The 21,982-nt window shown below is 34.5% G+C and overlaps 1 protein-coding gene across 5 annotated transcripts; it reads right to left on the reverse strand.

The window, feature by feature from the left end:
• Window positions 1-4,989: 4,989 nt before the first annotated feature.
• Window positions 4,990-21,379, reverse strand: LOC123549341 (ankyrin-1-like). 5 transcript variants are annotated; one of them, XM_045337355.2, is made up of 2 exons: window positions 21,226-21,379; window positions 4,990-8,494 (listed from the first exon to the last, which is right to left on the reverse strand). In XM_045337355.2, exon 2 carries the CDS (start codon window positions 7,716-7,718, stop codon window positions 6,390-6,392), a length of 1,329 nt encoding a protein of 442 aa, XP_045193290.2. In that variant the 5' UTR covers window positions 7,719-8,494; window positions 21,226-21,379; the 3' UTR covers window positions 4,990-6,389. The 5 variants fall into 5 exon arrangements, with proteins under 5 accessions (XP_045193290.2, XP_045193289.2, XP_045193291.2 ...); XM_045337354.2 differs by lacking the exon at window positions 21,226-21,379 and adding an exon at window positions 19,329-19,510; XM_045337356.2 differs by lacking the exon at window positions 21,226-21,379 and adding an exon at window positions 10,586-10,605.
• Between the last annotated feature and the right edge of the window lie 603 nt (window positions 21,380-21,982).

Genomic DNA, 21,982 nt, shown 5'->3' on the forward strand with positions numbered 1-21,982 from the left:
GGTGGAAGTAGGCTGGAGCAGGAATATCAACTAGTCCATGGGTGATTCTATATGCCGTTGTAAGCTTGGCAGCCTGTCTGCGTTCCTGTAGGGGTTGTAGTTGGAGCTCTGCTAACATCTGGCTGGTACTGCTAGTTGTCCTGTAGTAGCCTTTGATGTAGCGGGCTGCTCTGCGTTGAAAAGCTTCCAAATGTTGGATGTAACGACCTGGGTGTGTGGGTCCCATGCTGGGGATGCATACTCTAGTATGGGTCAGGTCCTCTTGTACGGTATAACAGTCAGCTACGGTCTTTATTTCTTAATAGAGAAAGTTGTTATCTGCCACCTTCATCGATCAAAATTACGTTTGCCAAATAACGCAACAATATTTTCAATCGAGGCAAAAGCTACTGATTTAGCCCTAAATTTTGTATCAGAATATAGAAAAGAAATGTTTATTATCTTTTCCGACTCACTATCAGTTTTACAGTCAGTTCGAAACCGAAATATGGAAAATCCTAAAATTCAAAATATTCTTCCCAGGGTTCATGTACTATCTTTCAAAAAGTCTAACGTATTCTGTTGGATTCCAAGTCATGTTGGTATTAAGGTATTGGACCCCTAACAGTAAAGTTTAAAAAATGGCATTTGCTTGGTATATTCTTAAAGTTGACCATGTTTCGCACTGTGTTGCAAATTTTAAACAACTTTTACCGTGCCGTTTTTTGTAAATTTTGTATAATTTATTGTGTTTCCTCAAGCTCAAGTAGAGACAAATTTCAATGTGATGGCCACTATCTAAAACGTTTGCAGAGAATTCATTACAGCATTAATTATGATAAAAGAAACATCAAACTATTGTTAAACAATTATAAAACACAAAATAAAGCTGTAAATATCATTTTTCTAGGGTGCCTCAAGTAAACAGATTTAATGAGACAGAATTCTAACTCCAACATTGAAAAATTAAGGTCTAATCCTGTGGGTCTGTTTTGAATTTTGCTCACTTCATTCAAAAATAACCTTGGGGCAGAAGTAAAACCTACCTGCATTTCTTCCACAATATGTAATCTAAAGAATGAAGGCAAAATAGAGAACTTCTACCGCATGTAACGAAAGTCTAATTTAAAATTACCATATACGGATTTTAAACCAAATATAAATAAATACATTTTATCTTAATGGCAATTGTCATGGAACAATGCTTCATTCAATAAACTCCATGGTATAAAACAGACTTTAGGTGAATGGAACCAAGGAAACAGATCAGTTCTCAGGGAGGAAGTTGTTCTTTCTCGTTGTCGAATAGATCATACCCGTTTAACTCATTCTTATCTTCTGAACAGAGATCAATCTGAATGTGCACCATGTCAAACACCGCTTACTTTTCGACTGTGCGGACTTCGCTCCACAGTGCAGTTACGGACTCCTGTTTGGACCATGTCGTATGTCGTCCGTCGCGCTTTGAGGTCGACACATGGCAATCCGACACGACATCGCGACAATGCGACGCGACATCGCGACAATGCGACACGACACACGACAATAATATCGTAGTGTTGTGTCACATTGTCGCCTTTCAAAAGCGCGATATTTCGCATTGTCACGTCGCATTGTCGTGTGTCGTGTCGCATTGTCGTGTTGCATTGTCGCGATGTCGTGTCGCATTGTCGTGCGTCGCGGTCTGACTTTATATTACCACAAACAAGAATCAGTTAAAGAATAGGTAAAATCGGATCAGTAACACTACTTCTCCTGGGCCGCCGAGACGTTCACGTCGTGGAGAGGGAACATATGTCGCTATAAACTAGGTCAACATGTATATTGTCACGTATATTTGTCATACGGCCTAGTTAGGGACACATGACTGACATCGGCGGTAGTGGCCCTAAAAAGAGTACAGCAACCGAAGTTAGATCATCTCGTTGAGCTACCACTGTCGACTACACATCCTGTTGCCGGGGCTTCGTTACCATCGTTCTCCACCTTCGACGTCTACCGGCTTTTACTTTTGTTTTTACCCGAGCTGGATGTCCATGACTATATATGGTACACGGGCGTGTTCATCTGGCAGGATGAGTCGTACGAGGTGTGCGACTTTTCATCCGACGCTTTTATCAACTACCGATGGATGTGGAAGAACTAACAGTATTTAGAATAGCATGATCGGCTGGTTCGATTATGCTCGGATTGACCTACGGATTGACCTACGGGAGAGCAGAAGACTGGCGTTCCGGCTGTAACGACGATGAGCAGGCTGCAGGGACAACGGAGATAGCTTCAACGAGATGGCATTTCATCGGCCATTACGTTTTAACATCATGAGGGCGGCGGCGAGGCGAAATTTAGCACTAGAAGGCGTAGTACACCATCATAAGTTAGAAGACCGAACTGAAGTCAGCATAATGACGTCATCAAAAGTCGGACCTTCAAGGCTACCGTGAGATGACTTGAGAATTTAACAACATTAGATGACTACAACTTTAGAAGTAAACAACATTAGACAACAACCTTAGACGATAACAACATTAGACGATAACAACATTAGATGATAACAACCTTAGAAGAAAATAACTTTAGATGAACATAATGATATTAGACGAATGCTCGCCCATATGGGAATACCCGGTGGCGAGGATAAATAAACGGAATCACACACACACACAGTAACACTAGAGTAATGCCCCCAGTTAAAAAGCAGAGTCCTTTTGTTTAAATACCAAAAACACAGCCCCCTGAAGGTGTCAGTTACTTGAGAACAGTCTGGTACTTGTGCTGATCCAGAAATACTACTTAGGTTAACTTACTGTTTTTGCATAACTTAAATACTGTTGAAAAATGGTGAAACGAAATTCATGATCAGTTAGTTACACCATAATTAATTATGTCCACTAAATTAGCAACAACAAAAAATAAAAAAATAAATAAACTTATTTTTTTAGCATTCTTCATCAAACCACAGGCGCCCGGTTTTTGCGCACCGACATTTTTCGTAACAGTAGAAAATTTGGTATTTTTCAAAGGAGAGATTTGCGGAATTTTCAACCTTTATATATGTAGGTTGAGTTCGTACGATAATATATAATCGGCATGCGCAGGTACGTAGTCCAAAAATCGGGCGCCTGTGAGTGTCGCATAACCTTTTTTTCATCGTCATTGTATATCCCGACGCAAACGCTAATCATACAACAGGGGGCAGATTGAAAAAAAAATCATGTTTTTTTAACTAGCTGAAACAAGTTTTACCTCTCAGTCTGTTGTATGATAAGTGTCTGCATCGCAATATATATACAATGATGACGAAAAAAGTGTTACACAGGCGCGTAGTAGTTTGGGCGGGGAGTGGGGGCCAAGATTTCCATACCTCTAGTGTCTGTGCTTGGGACAACACTGGCTCACTTGCTCACTTGTTTAGTTTCACTGGTCACTGATCTTTGACCTAACAGGCTAGTTACGAATAGACATAGATATTTGGTGTATTAAATTGTGTACCCCGCTTTTGCCTGGTACCCCGATTTCGCCTGATATGCATTCGTTTCAGGACGTGCTGAACTTCTCGGCGCATTACGTATCAGGATAGCCCGGTGTTGTATGAATTGAGCCCACTTATTCGAATAATTATAACGTAGGTTATATGTATGATATCCGGTGTAAATCATTCTTTAAAATTTCAATATTGTAATGACATGGAGCCTTGTTTTTTCATGAATTTTATCAAGATCTGGATAGCAGTCTGAAAACATCAATGACTGATAATCGAACTTCGTCGGGATGCACTGAGAACCACAAAGTTCAAGTAGCATATAACAGAACAGACTGGTCACGATTTGACAGAAAACATTCTGTCTAACGTAGTTCGTCCTCCATCCCTGACTCATGGGGACTTGAAGAGAAAAATTAGTAGTCAGTGTGCAAAATAACTGGTTGTGGGTAATTCACCGCTCTTCTGTAACAGGAATCGTGCTCTTCTGTAACAGAAATCGTCAACCGGTCTCAAAAGCCCCGTATTTTCATTTTAGAGACAAAAACATTTTGTTTTCATGATAAAGAAATAAAAGGGTGCCAACCTTTTCTTGCTTAAACTCTCGACTTGAAACACTTTGTGTTTCTAGTGTCTTCAATATCGCATTTATCGAGATTTTAGAATGACATAATCGTAAAATATTGAAATTATAGATATACTGCTTATATAAAATATAGGCAACTGTTTCGAATACAAATTGAAGAAACGAACTTCCGCATATTTTCGCAGAACATTATGTATTAACATTTTTCAATACCTACGCAGAAAATTGGTTTATTTTCAAGGTAAAAATTTAATTCATTTCTTTTCTCTTGTTTGGTGATAAAATGCCTGCCTGAAACTAAACTTTAAGATATTTGAGGATTTAGAAGTACAAAAAAAAATGGTCCAAAGAATTTATATGAATTTCTCGTATGACAACAGCTGTCTGATAGCTAAATTCTAAATGGTTGAAAAATATTTTCTTTTTTTTTTTCTCAAAAATGAAAATACTGGGGTTTCGACACAGCCTGAAGAAATATTGTTGAAGAACGACACTAAACCCAACTCATTAAACTGCACGCAGATGGTTGACTGCAATAGTTATCAGCAGAGAAAAACGCTATAATTCTTTTGATCGGTTTGTTTAGTGCGCTAATCCAGCCTAAAATTTTAAACTTAAAATGCAAAATTTTCGATTCACACCAATTCTATTAAATGACATACATTTTTTTCATGAAACCTTGCTTGAAGATAAATAGTCAGCGTATTTGCCGAAATACTATGCATGATTTGAATTCCTGGCAACATTTCAGACTCTGAAATCTTTGACGACTTTGAGCACAGCAATTAATCTACCTTGAAGAAATTAAAAAGATATCAGTTTTATAAAGAATATAGTACACTTCTACTCTCAGATAGTGATTTTTCTTCAACCCAGACGTGCACAACGGCACACCATATAGACACGTCACAACGATCAGAAAAATAAACAACAACAGAAGTCATATGGTATATGTAAAATATAATGCAAATATACAGTAACCATGAGAAAAAGTCAACGGTACAGAAAGTTAATGCAGTCAATTAAAACCGAAAAGTTGGTTTCCGCAATATGCATAAAAAGTTTGGCTGCATATGGAAGACGGTTCTCTTTTTTCCCAACGTTTACCTGAATCGTTTTCCATTTTGTACATTTATGCTTTGTCTAAGACATACCGACAACATTTAGAATATACGGTGACTTTCCAGCCCTTAAAGGTGGTCAATCACATTTATTCAACATTTAATGACATTTTTTACTTTTTGTATATTCTGGTAGAGAATTATTTAAGGAACAAAAAGACCGATTTACACAGAGTTAGATTTCTATTTGAAATGTATATTTTATTATTTTTATAAAATTTTGTAATTACTCCCCTTTAATATGAAAGTATATAAAAAGCTGGGTATTTCTTTTTATTTCGATACAATGTCTAGTTTTACATTTGCATTTGATAGACATAACAACTATTGAACAATCTGAACCAAAATGCAAGTTTTAAAGCTGTGTGTAGCTTCTAAATTCATTTATTTCCAATCTATCTTGGTTGCGCAACCAAGATAGGCAAAGGGAGGTAATAATAATTTTTCAAACTTGTGTTTCTGATCAATTCCATCTAAATACATAATTTTTAATGCAAATATTTTACAAATATATTACAATATGTCTAATATTTATACATTTCCTTAGGCAAAGTATGTTTATCAAATTTATACTTATGATAAAATAACTCTATCTTGGTTGGGCAACCAGGATAGGAAAATGAAATTTTAAAAATACCTCCAGTGAAAATCTAATTTGTATTAAGTGTTAAGTGAACATAAATGAGTGTAAATGATCAGATGCTAAAGTTTCGAGCAAATCCGTTACATGGCCAAAATCTGATTATCCACCTTTAACGCATAATTGAGGAAGATCATATATAAGCATGGGCGGATCCATCGGTAGAACTTCTGAAGTTTTCATAGGCCAGCTGGATGAATTCCTCACATGGAGCAATTCTACATTTAAAATTGAGTTTAGAACGCAGAACGGCGAAAGGCAAGTGACTGATGTAAAAAGACCCCTGTATAAACATTAAACATACATACAACCAGTTAAGCAAAATCGGTGGTGACAATTTTTAAGAGATGAATACAATCTAAAGATACATAATGCATGCGAGTCTTTATATTACTAACGTCTAAACGTTTGAACACATTCTCTAAGACGACATAGATAATAGTGAGTCCATATCTACACCCCGGTCAACATAATACTGCAGCTAAATATGACTTGAACCTTGGTAAATGCTGAAAGATGCGATTAAATCACAGATTGCACATACTGCATGTTGTATATTGCACGATATTAAAAACCGGAAGTCTAAATGTATCTTATTGCATAGTCTCGTAAGGCAATGAAATTTTTCAGTGTCTCCGGAAGTGGAAGCAATGGAATCCTTCCTAAAATAGAAGAATCACGCGATGCGGCATTTATTCCTACGCGTATTGACTTCCGGCAAAGTTCTTGTAAAGTTAGAGGTTGGCTAGCTCTGTGCCGTAGGAACTTCAGTATTTCTATTTCCTGGCGCCCTCTAGTGTCATACCCAGGAAAGGCAAGCTTCAAAAATGAAAGAGAAAATGTCGGTATCCTTTTGGCACATTGGTCAACTTCGTCTGGGGTAACTCTATACCCGGCATGAATAAGTAATTTCACGACGTAATTATCACATTTTGTAAATGCATCGACGAGAATACTTCGCCGGTATCCCTGAGATTCTGGTAGCAGACAGCCATGATAAATAAGTTTTCCCGCAATTCGGCTGTTATACACAGAAATGGCGGCGGTTAGAGGGGACCATTGGCCATCAGTAAAGCTAAGTTGACAACCGCTGTCAATGAGCATACTAAGGATCGGTTCCAAACATATATAGGAAGATCTATGCGCGATGCGGTAGTAGAAAACCGCAGTTAGAAAGGCGGATGCGTTGTTTTCAGCTATTGCGTTGACGTCGGCTCCATCTTTGATAAGTTTTCTTACTACGTACTCATTCCCAATACGCGCAGCTTCGTGTAAGGGCGTCCATCCGGTTTTCGTCTTGGTATTGACGTCTGCGCCAAGGTTACACAACATGCACGCTATAGTTTCTAGATTTGAGTGTATCGCTCTATGCAACGGTGTACAACCGTTTAAGTCCTGTGTTCGAATCTTACAAGCATGCGCAATCATACACGCAGCTACGTTACCGTTATGGTGATCACACGCCACGTGTAACGGTGTATGGTTTTTACTGTCCATCAAGTTGACATCCCAGCCTGCCTCGATCAAGGTATAAACGACCCTAATATATCCATATTCTGCCGCCCAATGAAGCGCAGAACGACCATTTTCATCAACATGGTCTGTAGAAATTCCATCCCCTAACAACGCTTTTACCTTAGAATCCTTTCCGGCCTTAGCTGCCTCCATAAGTAATTCATTTTCATTAAGGTCCGTATTTTCAGCGAATCTATCCTCGTGAGCTTCTTTATACAATAACTTCTTTCGTTGAGACAATCTATTTAGTCTAGCCTTTGTAAATAATATACGTTCTGAAAGACACAATCGTTTTGTTGGACCTCTCGGCAAAATAGGCGGAGGCCCACTCGTACCACTTGAGCAACTTGGTCCATTACTGAAAGACGTTGACGTGCTTGCTCGTACCTCCATCATCTTGAAAAATCTTATATATTCCAATTTTGTTCAGATTTAAGAAATGCACTTGTTAATCCAGTTTATCTTTTAACGTGAAGAGTAATCTTAGAACTTGTAACGTAGCTCCCATTAAGTGATTATGGAGGTGTAATCCATTAGTAATTAGTGATTACGTTATTGATTACTAAACACGTCTAGACGTTTGTAAATCTTTTCCAATCGAGAAGATCAGTGAAGATAACACAGCTGAACTAAAACTTTCTAAGAAAGTAAGTTAAAGTTATTAGATCGTTTATCGTTATACCAATCTTTATAGATTACTGAATCATTCAGCAACGGAGCGATTTTCAATGTTTATCTTTCGCCTACTGTTTTGGTGAGTTATATCTGATAGTTTATGAATATCTCTATGAATTAATAGAAGGAATAAAAACTTTCTTCGGTACGGTATCTGCTTCGCTCAAACACATGGCATAAAACGCTTAAACATGTGTTGAGCTGTTCTCACAAGATCTGGATCTGGAAAGGTTTTCTTTGCAGTGAACTCTTACTCCAGATTGCAAAAATGCATTTCAAAAACGAAATGCAAAATCATGGGCGGTGTTACTTTTCTCTCGGTCTATATGACTAGTTCATAACGCAATATGGCAGATCTCCATGTGATTTTGCGATTTCAACTTGTTATCAAGGTAATCTATGAATGCTAGCTATATTGCGTTCGAAATAACTTCAGAAAACTGCGTCTGTTTCTACGCAGTGTAAATGTGGAACGGATTCCTTTCTTCCTGGCTAGTCTGAAAAGAAAAAGAAAAACATTTGAGAGAAATATAGATCTACAAGGATTCTTTGTTGTGTTGTAAACGTTGATTTTTTTTGGATTTTTTTTTTTGAGGTGATACGCATTTTTGTCAGAAATCCTAGCAGTTGATTCAACTGTACCTCATGTTACCATTCTCGCATACCATGGTTCCCTAGTTCGTCTAGGGATTTTGACGAACCTCTGATGGATGAGAATGCGTTTTACGGATACACACGAAGCAGTAATGAATTTTATATCGTAGTCATTGATCAAGCAATGATAGCTAATACCAGCAATATTTAATGGAAGTACGGGTTCAAGTTGACTCGCACACAAAAAAAAACGCATATTCTAGGTATTGATGTAGTTTTCGAAGAAAAAAAATGTATAAATACAAATTTGAATATATTGGCAAAAATGCATTTTGTAATGTTTTTAGATATAGCCGTTTGTTGTGAAAATGTTTAAAAGAAAACGTTATCTTGCTCATGATTGCTACTTCTTTTTTTTGAAAAAACATTTATCAAAGCAAATTGATATTAAGATCTTATCGGTACTTGATCAGTTAACAACCCTGAAAATTTTCAACAATAAAAATTTATACCGTCGTTTCGTAATTTATAATTATAAAGCTTTGCCCGAATTCTTCTCCAAAGGACATACTTTTTTTTTCGCTTTTCGAGGTTCATAAAGCTGCAACCGAAAGCGAAGCAAAGTAATTAATGCGTGTAGTTACAGCAAGCACTGATAAAACGTAGATTTTGCAGGTAAGATATACATGTATATTTTACCTTATCTTGGCATTTATCAACGATTTCGCGATAAACCAGTCACTTAAGCGATTACAGCGTTCGATTAGCAGATTCTCTTTAATTGGAAGCAATTATGGTTTTGAGATACCATCCGCATAGCCATGATATCAACTTCAATAAAGATGTATTTTTAGGATAGATTGATGATCTTACGCTTACAAACATTTTGATACCTTGCAATCGTTATCGTTATAAGAGATGGCTTGTAGAACAAGACCTGTGAGAATCGTGCATGGTTCAAGTCCCGGCTGGATCACGATTATGCCTCCACAAATGATACCAGCACGATGTGTCCCCCCCCCCCCCCCCCCCCCCCCACCAATGATTCATAGTGCTTTGATATTTCGATAAATCGCACCTGAATAACTTAGCTTGATATAATATAACATTTATTGTAGGATCTCATGTTTTTTCACCGTATGCTCTTTAAAATGGATGTTTCAGTGCGCATACCTATCTTCGGGGCTGGTTATAGAATTTTTTTAAAATAATAATTTCTCGACACTTTCATGAATAATTCGACGTTTTTTTAAAATGGATATTGCGTACATTAGATTTCAGATGCCATTTTTCAAACCGTATTTTTTTCTAACAGTTCGAGTCTGTATTTCAGTTAAAGAGTGTTATAAAGAATGTAAACATGAATACCCGATAAAGCACACAAAATTTACGTTATAATCTCTCATTCTTCGGTAAAAATAAAGTTTGCAATATTCGTGGAATTAGAAATTCCTCAGTTGCCATCAAACCATTTGTATTCATGATTTTCCTTGCATTCGTTATCAATACCTCTATATAAAACGTAACGAAACAAGGGTGATGATGTCGGCGCTCGATATCCGCAATATCGTGTAACATGACATTGAAATATTTGAATAAATATATACACCTGGATGGAAACGGATGATCCAATCTTTCATTTTCTACGTCGCGTTTTCGAAGACTAGTTTCATTCTTGAAACCGAATCCCAAAAATCACGTGTTATGTTATCCGTTTTAAAACATACCTATTTAGTAATTCCAAGAAATACATGTGAAGTATTTGCGCCTTTTATCAGTTATATGTTTTATTCGAACATCACTGAAATTTCCGAAGACGTATATACACTATTTAGAAAATCTAATCATGTATTTTAAATTTAACAGAAGTCGTTACCTCCCAGCGAAAATTCAAAAATCACACACAAGACATTAATGCACTGTTCCACATACAATTTTCTATCATTTACAGATTCCCCAATGTTTATGTTTTGATTCTGACAGTATATATATACCTGCTAAATCATTGCGTAGAAAATTCTCAGTGGTTCATTAAAACAAAGAAATATCGTGGTACCGTAATGTCTCAAATTAAAGGATAGATTTAATAACAAAATGCGCTGCCCAAATAAATTACTGAAAACTCTTCTTCAGATATACATTAAAAATGATCATTGTGTCTTGTATTTCAAGTTTATAAGGTCCAAAGGTTGTTCAAACTTCTTGGAATACGAATTTGTTTTTTCTTTATATGCTTATCAGGAAAACAAAAATAAACGATAAATTACCCATGCCATTACGTGTATAATGCAGGCAATAACAGTACAGGTAGTTTAGAAGTTATTTTATATAAAAAAAAACTTTTGGTAATATGATTTGCTTCCAATTAAGTTCGTTTATGCTTATTGGTATTTTTATTAAATCTTTGGAGATTTTTATATTGTGGAGCGTTTTGTGGTAAATATGGTAATTGTTCAGGTACGAGATAGGTAATAATTGCATATACACAAGAAGTCTGCAGTCTTCACTATCTAACACCGTATTGGCAGTCATTCATAAGCCTTCGCTTGTTCAGTAAAAACATCAGGAAATTATCGCGCTATCATTTCTCAATGAGTTCATGAATTTCATGCGAAATATTTATATCTTCCAAGCAAATTGGTTTCAGCTCGTAAACTAACTCACCTTTTGATATTTATTTTTTTAATCTCGATCAGAAACGAGAGCATTTTCCCTGACTTATTCTAATTTTTATTAGAATTATGTAATTCCGAAACAGTATTTTTGTGATCACGAGAAATACACCCATCAAACGTACTGGATTTTTATAACACATCAAATTTTTATCACAACCTTTTAAGAAGTTCCTTTGAGAAATTATGTCTAAAACACTAAAAGGGAGGTAACAGGAAAGATATTGCTAGTATCTGGTTTTTAAAATCAACTTAACAAATAACCTTGTTACCAAACATTTCATGCATTTAAGTTTATGCATTAGACTAGTACTACGCAAATGTATTGTAGAAATGTCACGTACAATTTGCCTATATTCATTTGTCCCAAAGTCCTGAAAATGTGAGAAACGTCGAAAGTAATTAAGGTATTGGGTCCGTAATGACAAATTACGCATTTTCCGTGTCCGATTGCGGCATTCTCCACATTACGAAGTCTTTTGCGTGTTGAGCTATATTTAGGTTTAAACAGAAAATTCCCCTTGTTCTCTTTTTCAATGAAAAATCGTTCAGTAAGACTTTGGGGTGCGGCTATAGCTGGGCATCCGGGTTCAAGCCCTTTACATAAATTGCATCCAAATGCGCGATTCATACATCCTTGTACGTGAATTTGTTATAAATTTCCATTCTTTCAACCGAAGAGCTATAAAAACAATACTTCTTTGTTTTAACAACATAAAAAAGAAAAAAAAAGCGCCATTAGAACCAGAAAAGGCAATCACAGAGAAAATAGCACGTACGTATAACAAACATGTCTCGGAAAGTGAGAAACTTACCAAAATATTACACATCATGGATTCTTACAATTTTTGTACTGAAAAACACGTACTTTTAAACAAACAAAAAAAGAAAAAAATATTTAGATATCCGGATTTTTTTTACATTTCTTTAAGAAGGCTTTGAAACTTAGGTACATACAGATTATAATATTGTGGAAAAACATGAGAAGTACTTATTGTTACTTTTTTTTCATTCAAAATTTAAAAACTTGAAGAACGTTTTTAGTAAACTACCTTAATTATAAAGCTTTACATATAAACGGTTGTCAGGGGCGTCGGAAGTGGGGCCGCAGGAGCCGCGACCGCGGCCCCAATAATTTGCCCAAAAACGATTTTTTGTAAATTCATAAGTTGGAGTCCCCAGGTCCGCGGACCCAATATTTTGTACACGCTGTCCAGATTAGTGGTTTTCCGTGGTGACGGTGACACATCGGGGTGTTAATTGGAGTCATACACACGTGTCCGTGATTGGGCTTAATCACGCATGAACAAATCAGCATGTTTTTAAGTGGCATGTCTTTAGTCAATATAACGTTTAAGCTATACCCAGCCGCAAAGCTTATAAAATTCAGAAAAATAATTATGTTTTTATTTAATAAAAGAGGTAAGTGTTAAGATTTACACATCGCTAAGATGTAAGGAATTAAATTTCATAAATTGGTTTTTCTCAAAAAATGATATTTCAAACAAAAATAAGAAATGAATGTCACAAGAATGATTATTGTTTAATACATTAAATACAAAAAAAAAAAAAAAAAAACAAACAGCATTCTTGTATTGCGTTATACATTATTTAATTAAAAGAGTTTATTAAACTTTAATTTGCTTATAGTCAGTAAATAGTAAGAAAATACGGAGACTTGAGATTCGATTCAGCACCCTTAAAAAGCAAACAGAACTCGCCATTTATGATCCTGTTTTAAAAAAATTTCAGGGGGAGGTCCCCCTTACCCCCCCTTACGGGAGGGATGCCCCCTCCCGTACCTAGCCCCCCCCTCCCCTCGCCCTCGCGGCCCCAATATCAAACACCTTCCGACGCCCCTGGTTGTAAAGTAGAATTCCTCCCTTGTGTTTTGGTCAAGATGGTAGTAAAGTATCTATTGCCGAGGTAACCCAGGTCCGATTCCCGACTCAAACATGATTTGTCTTGATTTAGCATTTTTTAAAAATAGTTTAGAAACAAAAAGTCACGTTCTAATGCTCATAATATGACCAAATATCAGTTATAAAGAAAGACCTTTTCTGCCAAAATCTAGAGAATCAGTCCCTTTAAAATATAAATGCGTATCCTTATACTAGTAACAACATTACAACCAGAAAAGAAGCACATCGTCTTGTCTGAAAACAAGCGTGAAAAATAAAGAAAAGCAATAAGTACTTACAACTTGAAATAAAAAAAAGACAGAAAAAAATCCAGTATGAATACACTTAGGCTAGCGAACAAAGCGCCGTCGTCCACAAATGATCATCCAACAGAGAGCAGGACTGAGAACCGAACATTATCCATTTTAAATTATTTTGCTTCAATAAGCCCGTATATCTTGTCATTGATTTCATTTGCATAATCCTGACTAGGCCAATAGATAGGTCAACGATTAATGCTTTTGACTGTTGGAAAGTTTAAAAGAACACATTCTGTAATTGGAGTTCATTTTCTAATAAACTGTTGAATTCAGACCTTTGTGACAAGCTTAAACCCCTTGTTAATGTTTCGACGTAACTTGACGAAATTTAGCGTAAGATGGGCAATTCATTGTAAAAATATTGAAAACTCGAGGTTAAATCAATAAAACGAGACCATTGATAGTGTATTGATACTATTTAATATTTCATAAGATGGCTAGTTTTGTGACAGCTTGATCTGTTCAAGTTAATAGGCCATTATAAATATCCGATTTTAGAATAAATAATCCTTACTCGGAATACACCGAGTCACCCCCTCTCTCTTTCGCATCTTGGTCTTGCCTGGACAGCGCTTAATTAATTTGTTCGTTGCACTGATTATGGTTAGATCTTAATTTTTTTTACTTTAATTTAAGTTTTGTATCATTTCATCCCAGCTGACAATATAATAATAATAATAATAATAATAGTAGTAATAATAATAATAATAATAAACACATTACTCTACAAAATAACCTCCTGTTAATGCCAAAAACAGTTGAAGGTCAGTATTAAAAGAATACTACGGTATCAATATTTTTTTTGTTTCAGTACGTTCACGGTATATTTTTCTTCACGTTTTAAGGGGACGCATACTTTGAAATTAGAAAAAAGTGGGTGGGGTATTATAAAATTTACCTGCAAAAAAGTGCAAGGTTTTGGTTAATGAAATGAATACTGTTTCAACTGTTATAAGTACACAAAGGATTGCTCACTAAAATAAACAAGAAAGTTATTGTTGAATTACATAAGACTTCTTGTGTACATTCAAAGTCAACAATTAAGACTTTCTGGTGCGAAAATAATAGTGCTTCACTTTGTCCAAACATTTATCAATGTCTTACAGATTCTAATTTAAAGAAAGAATGTGAAATAAGTTCACTGTCTTGCTTTTCATTTCGCATATGTGAGCTAAAATACATTATTTAGTTTGTTTACAAAGTAGTGCATAAGAAAAGATACGGTGGTCAAGGAATGCCACATTACAAAACTAAAAGAGTATATTCCCCTTAATACATTAAACATTTATCATTACAGAAGTCTAGTGGCTTACAATAAAGGCCTAGAAATGTTGCCATTATTAATTTTTAACTTGGTATTCATGAACTACAATGCACTTAAATATCAAAACACATTCAACAAACTTTTGAATTGTATTGTCTTAAAAATCCCAAAAATAAGGTATGAAATTTGGTTGAGAGGTCCAATCAATGTCACTGTGGGGAATCACATGATCAAAATAATCTCTAAACCAAAATAAATATATGAATAATATGGGAAAATATTGAAACAGCTTTTGCTGTAAATCTAAAATACAGCCTATCATATGGCAACACATATGTATCATAAAACTACATATATTTCAATCACAATCACCTTCTGATTATCTGGAACACTTCAAGAAACTGATACTTCTTATTTTCCTTAGTGTTTGTAATTACAGGATATCTATCATTATTGTCAACTACATGATAATTTAACAATTTTCATTAGTCATATGATAGGCTATGTTTAAATTTCATCTCTTATCATGATAGGAAATTTATTCATGTTCTTCAAAATATAACTTTGGTTTAGAGATTATTTTGATCATGTGGTTCCCCACAGTGAATGTGTATATGTGCAAAAGCAACATTCTAATCTTGTTCACAAAAGTTACTAATACACAGCAGGAATGTCAATGATCAAAACTGGACGAATATACAGTTATCCTCACTTTAATGTCATTTATAATTTGTCCTTGAATTCTCCACCATACTTTTCATAATTCTGTTTGCACGAGTTGCACGAGAATGCTGTCATTCACGTAAAAAACGGGGTCAAATAAGTTGTAAATGCAATATCATCTAAACGTAATTAATGGATTTGGCAGTTCAAGATAAACTTTATATCATAACGTAACGAACATGTATAATGTTGTAACAACAACTTTACTTACACTGATTTAAGTAGCAGTCGGTTTATAAGTGACTTTATTGATTCATTTTGTGTTTTGTTATTGTTGTCAAAAAGTATAACGGAAGTGCCTCACAACTGAAGCGGAAACCAGTTTGATGCGCAAAGTAGTCCACTGTAAGTAATATTATTTGACAAATGTCCACAGAAATTAATAATTTTCTAATATTAAAGACGAATATCTGAATAGGATTCATTATTTGATAAGAAATTATAATCATCGACATGTTTTTTTAAAAATCGTACACGTGCTGACACCTAAGTTGTCTCCGTTGTTTATAGGAGAGATCGTGTTTGTATACAAATCCGGTGTATTTTCTATTTTTAGAACTGATAAGACAGTGATCGGGTGGGCAGAAGCCGATCGTCCATGTTTTTTGTAAACAGTGATGCTTTTCTAACGGTCTAAACTTTCTTAAAACACAAATTACATAAATAATTTTTTGATCAATGGAAAGGTTATAAAACAAGCAATTTATTGATTACTTTTAATTGTTATTTCGAAATAAAATGGATTAGTTATGAACGCTTAACTTACACTGTTTTACTAAAGGTTGTGAAAATCACTACGCCGCTTTTAAAATTATATGTCATTTAAAACGGTTATTCATTGAAAAAAGATATTTGGATACAAAAATATGAAGATTGTTAGTATTTCAAATCTTTTTGAATTTTTAAAATCCATAAATGAGCAAAAAAGTTATTAAAAATTAAAAATTCTGATTCAATACGCAAATGGTGTTAAAAACACTTGTTTTGCCAACCACCAGATAAACAGGTGTTAACGCGTGACGTCACGGCGATCTCTCCTATTAGAGTTACCTTTCGTCCGGCGCAGTAATACATTTGCAGTGAATCGCCGAGAAGTCGTGGGAAAATTAAAAACCATGTAAACAAACTAAAATTAACCACCTTTTCAAGATGAATTTCAAGTGATCGACATTATGCATTTAACCCGCCTGACCTGTGTAGCATCTTAGATATCTGTTCTAAGGTATTCATTGTGTAGAATGTCATGTTATGCCCTTGCAATGCTAATCCCACTCTGATTTTTTTGTTTACATTTCTTATCAATGACAAATATGGCGTCCATCCCGAGATGAACAGACGTGGCGTTAATTTTTTACATGTTTAAGCAAACCTGGTGTGTTAGAAAGAAAATCTCATCCCTTCAACATTATTTGGAACACTGTTATTGTAAAAAACCTGTTTTTTCCTTATACAAAAGCTTAATATTTTGTGTTGAATGTACTTTCACAAAGACCTCTGTTTTCCTATTACATTCATAGTACCACATCCTTTTCTACAGAATACTGAATATTACAGGTGTCCATCAGTATTATATCAGTTTAGGAATATGTTTTTTATTTTCCCACCATCGATTTCTTGAATATGCACCCCTTCCGCATTGCTATATGAACTGTGAATGTAGCAATATGCGTCCCCTTAATCATATTTTCGGTTATGTCTTATTATTTTCCAGAGTATAGGAAACGTTTTTTTTTTCTTTCAAAATTAGTTCTGTATTACATTTATACATGAAATTGAGATGACGTGTATTTTGCTCAAGCCAAAAACATTTCATCTGATACATAAGTAACAAAACGAGAGTTAGAAGCATGCGTATTTACGATGCTGGTCGCCTTTGACATGCCGACGGTGACCACATCACAGGTGACTTTACCTTTATTCCATATGTGTAACGGTCAGTGTTCAGTATATCAAATAACGTGGTTTTAAATAAATCAGCATATTCATTATCTTTACCCTTACCTGGGCTATGTTTAACTTCATAACTTTCATACAAAGAGTGCACGAGTGACTAAAATGGTTAAAAAGAACAAAGGCGATGTCGTTCATTATTACATCGTTTTTCACCTCTCCAGCACCAATTGTATACAGATCTCAACGTTATAACAGACCACCACTATTCCAATGACATGGTTACTTTTTTTGAGAACTTAATCTATTCCTCTATGAATTAAGATACAAACACGCGAACAAACGTTTCCGTATTTGTCAGATATGATCATTTGATAAGAAAGCGATTTTTAACGAAAACTTCATTACGACTCGCCCACAAACTGAATATATATATATGTATATATACATTTACTTCTAATCTAGCATTATCTTTCTATATAACGAATTTCACTATTTCCTGATACGCGCTAGCCTGGCTCCCTGGCTCCCTGGCTGCATTGTTATTTATATATATATATATATAAACACTGCAAACATTTTATAAGAAAATTTTAAGCCTCTAAAATAGCACAATTTTATCTGATGGCTGAACCATACATGTTCGGAGCCGGAGGCAATAAAAATGTCCTGCTGGAGTTACTTAATGAAGAAAACTTATATATGTAAATAAGAACAAACATAGGGACGGGTGCCAGTCTAGATATCCACCAAAGCACCAACAATAAATACATGAAAAAAACAACAACTTTTTATGTTGTTGCCCCCCCCCCCCCCCCCCCCCACCACAAAAAAAAATAAAAAAATAAAAAATCAGTAAATATGTTGAACAAGTTTGTATTGTTATTCAGAAATTAAATTGTAAACATTGACTTCAATTAGCATCATGTTTGTAATAAAATAAGATGTGCCAACACCGACGCCTTTTTCTATAAGCAATAAAAACTCTTTTATATCCGTAAAAGTGCTCTTGTTTCTGGTGATTTTTGTTTTTCATATTGGATATTGTTATTTGATCTAAATTTTATCTAAAACTTGTAATGTTATGTTATGTTTGTACTATGAAGGTCGCTTATTTGTAAATATAGCATAAAATTGGTTAATACATAAATAAAATTGTATTGAAGTTAAATTCTCATAAAAGAATTGTATAGCCAAATGAGCCGTGCCATGGGAAAACCAACATAGTGGGTATGCGACCAGTATGGATCCAGACCAGCCTGCGCATCCGCGCAGTCTTGTCAGGATCCATGCTGTTCGCTAATAGTTTCTCCAATTCCAATAGGCTTTAAAAGCGAACAGCATGGAGCCTGACCAGACTGCGCGGATGCGCAGGCTGGTCTGGATCCATGCTGGTCGCATACCCACTATGTTGGTTTTCTCATGGCACGGCTCAAATATACGCTTTTTAAAGGGTGTGTGGATTTTTATGTATAAAGCCTATTACTGCAAAATATCAGAATTTTTACCGACACATAATGATAGATAAAGCTAAATAGCGTTTGATTAAGGATTTTTTTTAAAAAAAAAAAGAAAAAAAAAAAAAAAAAAAACGTGCTTATTTTTGTAGCAGCTCTTCCATTTACTATCAACCCTTTTCAAATACAATTTTATATCTGCACGGCAATTCATTCTTTAACTAAACACCGAGTTATAAGTAATGACATTAAAACCATCAAAGGCAATCAAGAAGTCCGTAAGTGTAAAGAAATCCACCAAGTTCTGTATGTTTATGTCTTCATTAGCTTTAAACCTGTTGGAATTGCTAAAAAGAAAAAAAACTTGAAAGCTAAATATAGCAATAAATAAATATATAAATAAATATCTATCTATTTAACAGATAAGTAAATGAACAAATAAACAAAAGTGCTTCCTATTGCAAAGATAAAACATGCTACAGCTACAATATATAAAAAAAACAGACTTACCACACAGCAAACAAAGAGGAAAACATCATTTAATGTTGCGATCTTACAGTATTTACTTATTTTCTGAAAAGCGCAGTTTAAGTACGGTACGGCACGAGTTCGAATAATTAACCTCCCACGGGCTATCTCCCGCCTTTTAAACCACATTTACCAATTAAACTTAATATATACCCTATAATTCTGGCCTTTGCTTACAACTGACAACGTGACCAATCATGACAAAGAGTCAAAATCCCGTGATTAAAGTTAAATTACACTTTACAGATACAAATCTAAAGCACTTAAATCCATTTCAACTGTGCCCGGTTTTATAGTTAGTGTTCTAATGAACGTACTTATAAATACTTGAATATTCGTGGTGTCATCAAACGTATGCCGAAAAGCGACAGTACAAGTGCATAGAGGATCTTCAGGATGTTGAAAATTATTGTTTTGTCATTGAAATAAAAATCATATCTTATTCTTTTCGATTCAATAATGTTATTCTTTGTTAAAATTGTGTTAAATACAATTTTCTCATAAAGTAAATGTTAAGTTTTGAAATGATAGTACTACAATATTGCATACTTACATACTATGACAATAAATGTCATTGCTACATATTTCAACTGCTTTAACCCTTAGCCTGCTGCAGGCGAATTTAACAGCCTTTGCAAACAGCTTGGAACCAGATCAGACGCCGATAAATCGGCCTCTGATCAGGTTCCAAGCTGTTTGCTACTCTGACAATATTTCTTCAAATTTTGGAGCAAATTGAATGAACTTTACAATTTTAGCAGACGACATTTCCAGCAGACGACAATTTATCTAGCATGCTAAAGGTTAATTCTTATCAAATAGGTAATAGTCAGAAATTAAGAACACGGAAATTGGTTGTTTAAACGGATACACGTGCAAAACTTTATATAGAACATACTTTAGTCGTTATAGAAAAAAACTCCTTATATTTTTGTTTTATGATTTATATTTTTCTACTTGTTGTATGATCTTTTATCTCTTAATTCATCGTAGATAGTTCTTTGTTCCGATGAAAAAAATGATGCTTGAAAAGTAGAAAAAAGAACATTTTTTGGGGGAAAAATATAGTATGTCCACTAGACTTACCAAGTCTGTTGAGATCAAATAGTCTGTAATAATATTAATTTCTTCATACTGACATTAAATTATTTTCTCAGAAAAACATTTTCTCTCTAGGCTCATCTCAAGTTAGAGACAGAGGCAAGAGATATTGTAAATTCTTTTAGATAGTGGTATCAGAGAGGATTGATTTTATGGCCAGGTGTTTTACATTCAATGATTCTAACGACTGATGCCAGTCTATATGGATGTCCACCCGCGCAAGTGAAATCCAGGAAGTAGAATTCACAACAGTGAATAGGTTTTATAGTTTGATAGATGAGGTACTTTACTGAGCAACATTTTCTTTTATTACAAATCGTGAGAATTCATTTCATTTGATATTATCACTTGAAACTGACATTCATAATGGTTTCTTAACGCCGTTTGTCAAATGATTGTATTCTAGCATCAAAATGTTGTGATTTATAGATAATAGTGAACAGTTTACTCATACAAACTTATTATTGTCTATTTATTGCTTAGTCATATTATATGGGGTGTAATTTGACACTATATATACAATGCATTTTGCATGAAATTACATAGAAAGTCAAATGTAATGAGTGTTATCCTGTAATATGAATTGTAACACGAATTGCAAACAAGATCTTTAAGGATGTAGGAAATGCATAAGTTTGTCAAAAAAAAAACATAAATTTTCTTTTCGATTTTAATGTTCAATTGCCAAAATACTGTTTTTCATTTTCCAAGCAGCTATTACTACGTTAAGATAATTTCAAATATTAGAGATCACATAAAATACGAATCAACATGTTACCTGTTAGTATTCCTTGAATCCAAAGTCTATAAATAAAATAACATATGTTGTCTTTATCAATATCACTAGATAATAAATATATACAACGTATGACAAAAATAAAACAATGGCTTCTGAAACTTAACCAGGACGGAAAATATACTCGGAAATGAAGAAGGAAAAATATCATTTATAACCTCTAACGTGTCATTGACATAACAAAGGAACTAATTGATCAATTAACAATGACTCTTAGGTCTTTTATATTTGCTAATATTACATTGTTTTCAATCATTACAATGAGATGACGCAACGGTCTCAAGTCATACTGGCATGCTTATTCATTTTAATGAATACGCTTGAACTTCGGACACTAAACAATTTGTAAACAAAATGTTGAAACTGAAATACATGTGTTAACACAATGTCCTGCTTACCAACCTCTTAGAACTGTTTTATTTGATAAAGCTAATGATATCAATGATGATTTTGTTAATATGAATGATGAACAAAAAAGTATGTTTGTACTCTCAAACACCGATATTGCCAAATTAACTGCCAAAACCTGCTATAATATACTTCTTACACGTTTTGATACTTTATATCATTAAAATGGGTAAGGTTACATTTACCAATCTGCATTTTATTCAAATGTAGTATCCCTTTTATTGTATATAAATGCTCTATCATTGTTTTAAGGTAACTACTTTTATGTTTGTAGTTAATTGTAGATAATCATTGCTAATCAGTTCACCTATGATCTGATCAGGGTTGATAA

This window comes from Mercenaria mercenaria, chromosome 6 (assembly GCF_021730395.1).
Source record: "Mercenaria mercenaria strain notata chromosome 6, MADL_Memer_1, whole genome shotgun sequence".
NCBI lineage: Eukaryota > Metazoa > Mollusca > Bivalvia > Venerida > Veneridae > Mercenaria > Mercenaria mercenaria.

Coding starts and splice junctions, on each gene's coding strand:
- LOC123549341 (XM_045337355.2), bottom strand. CDS start 7,718: ATGATGGAGGTACGAGCAAGCACGTCAACGTCTTTCAGTAATGGACCA.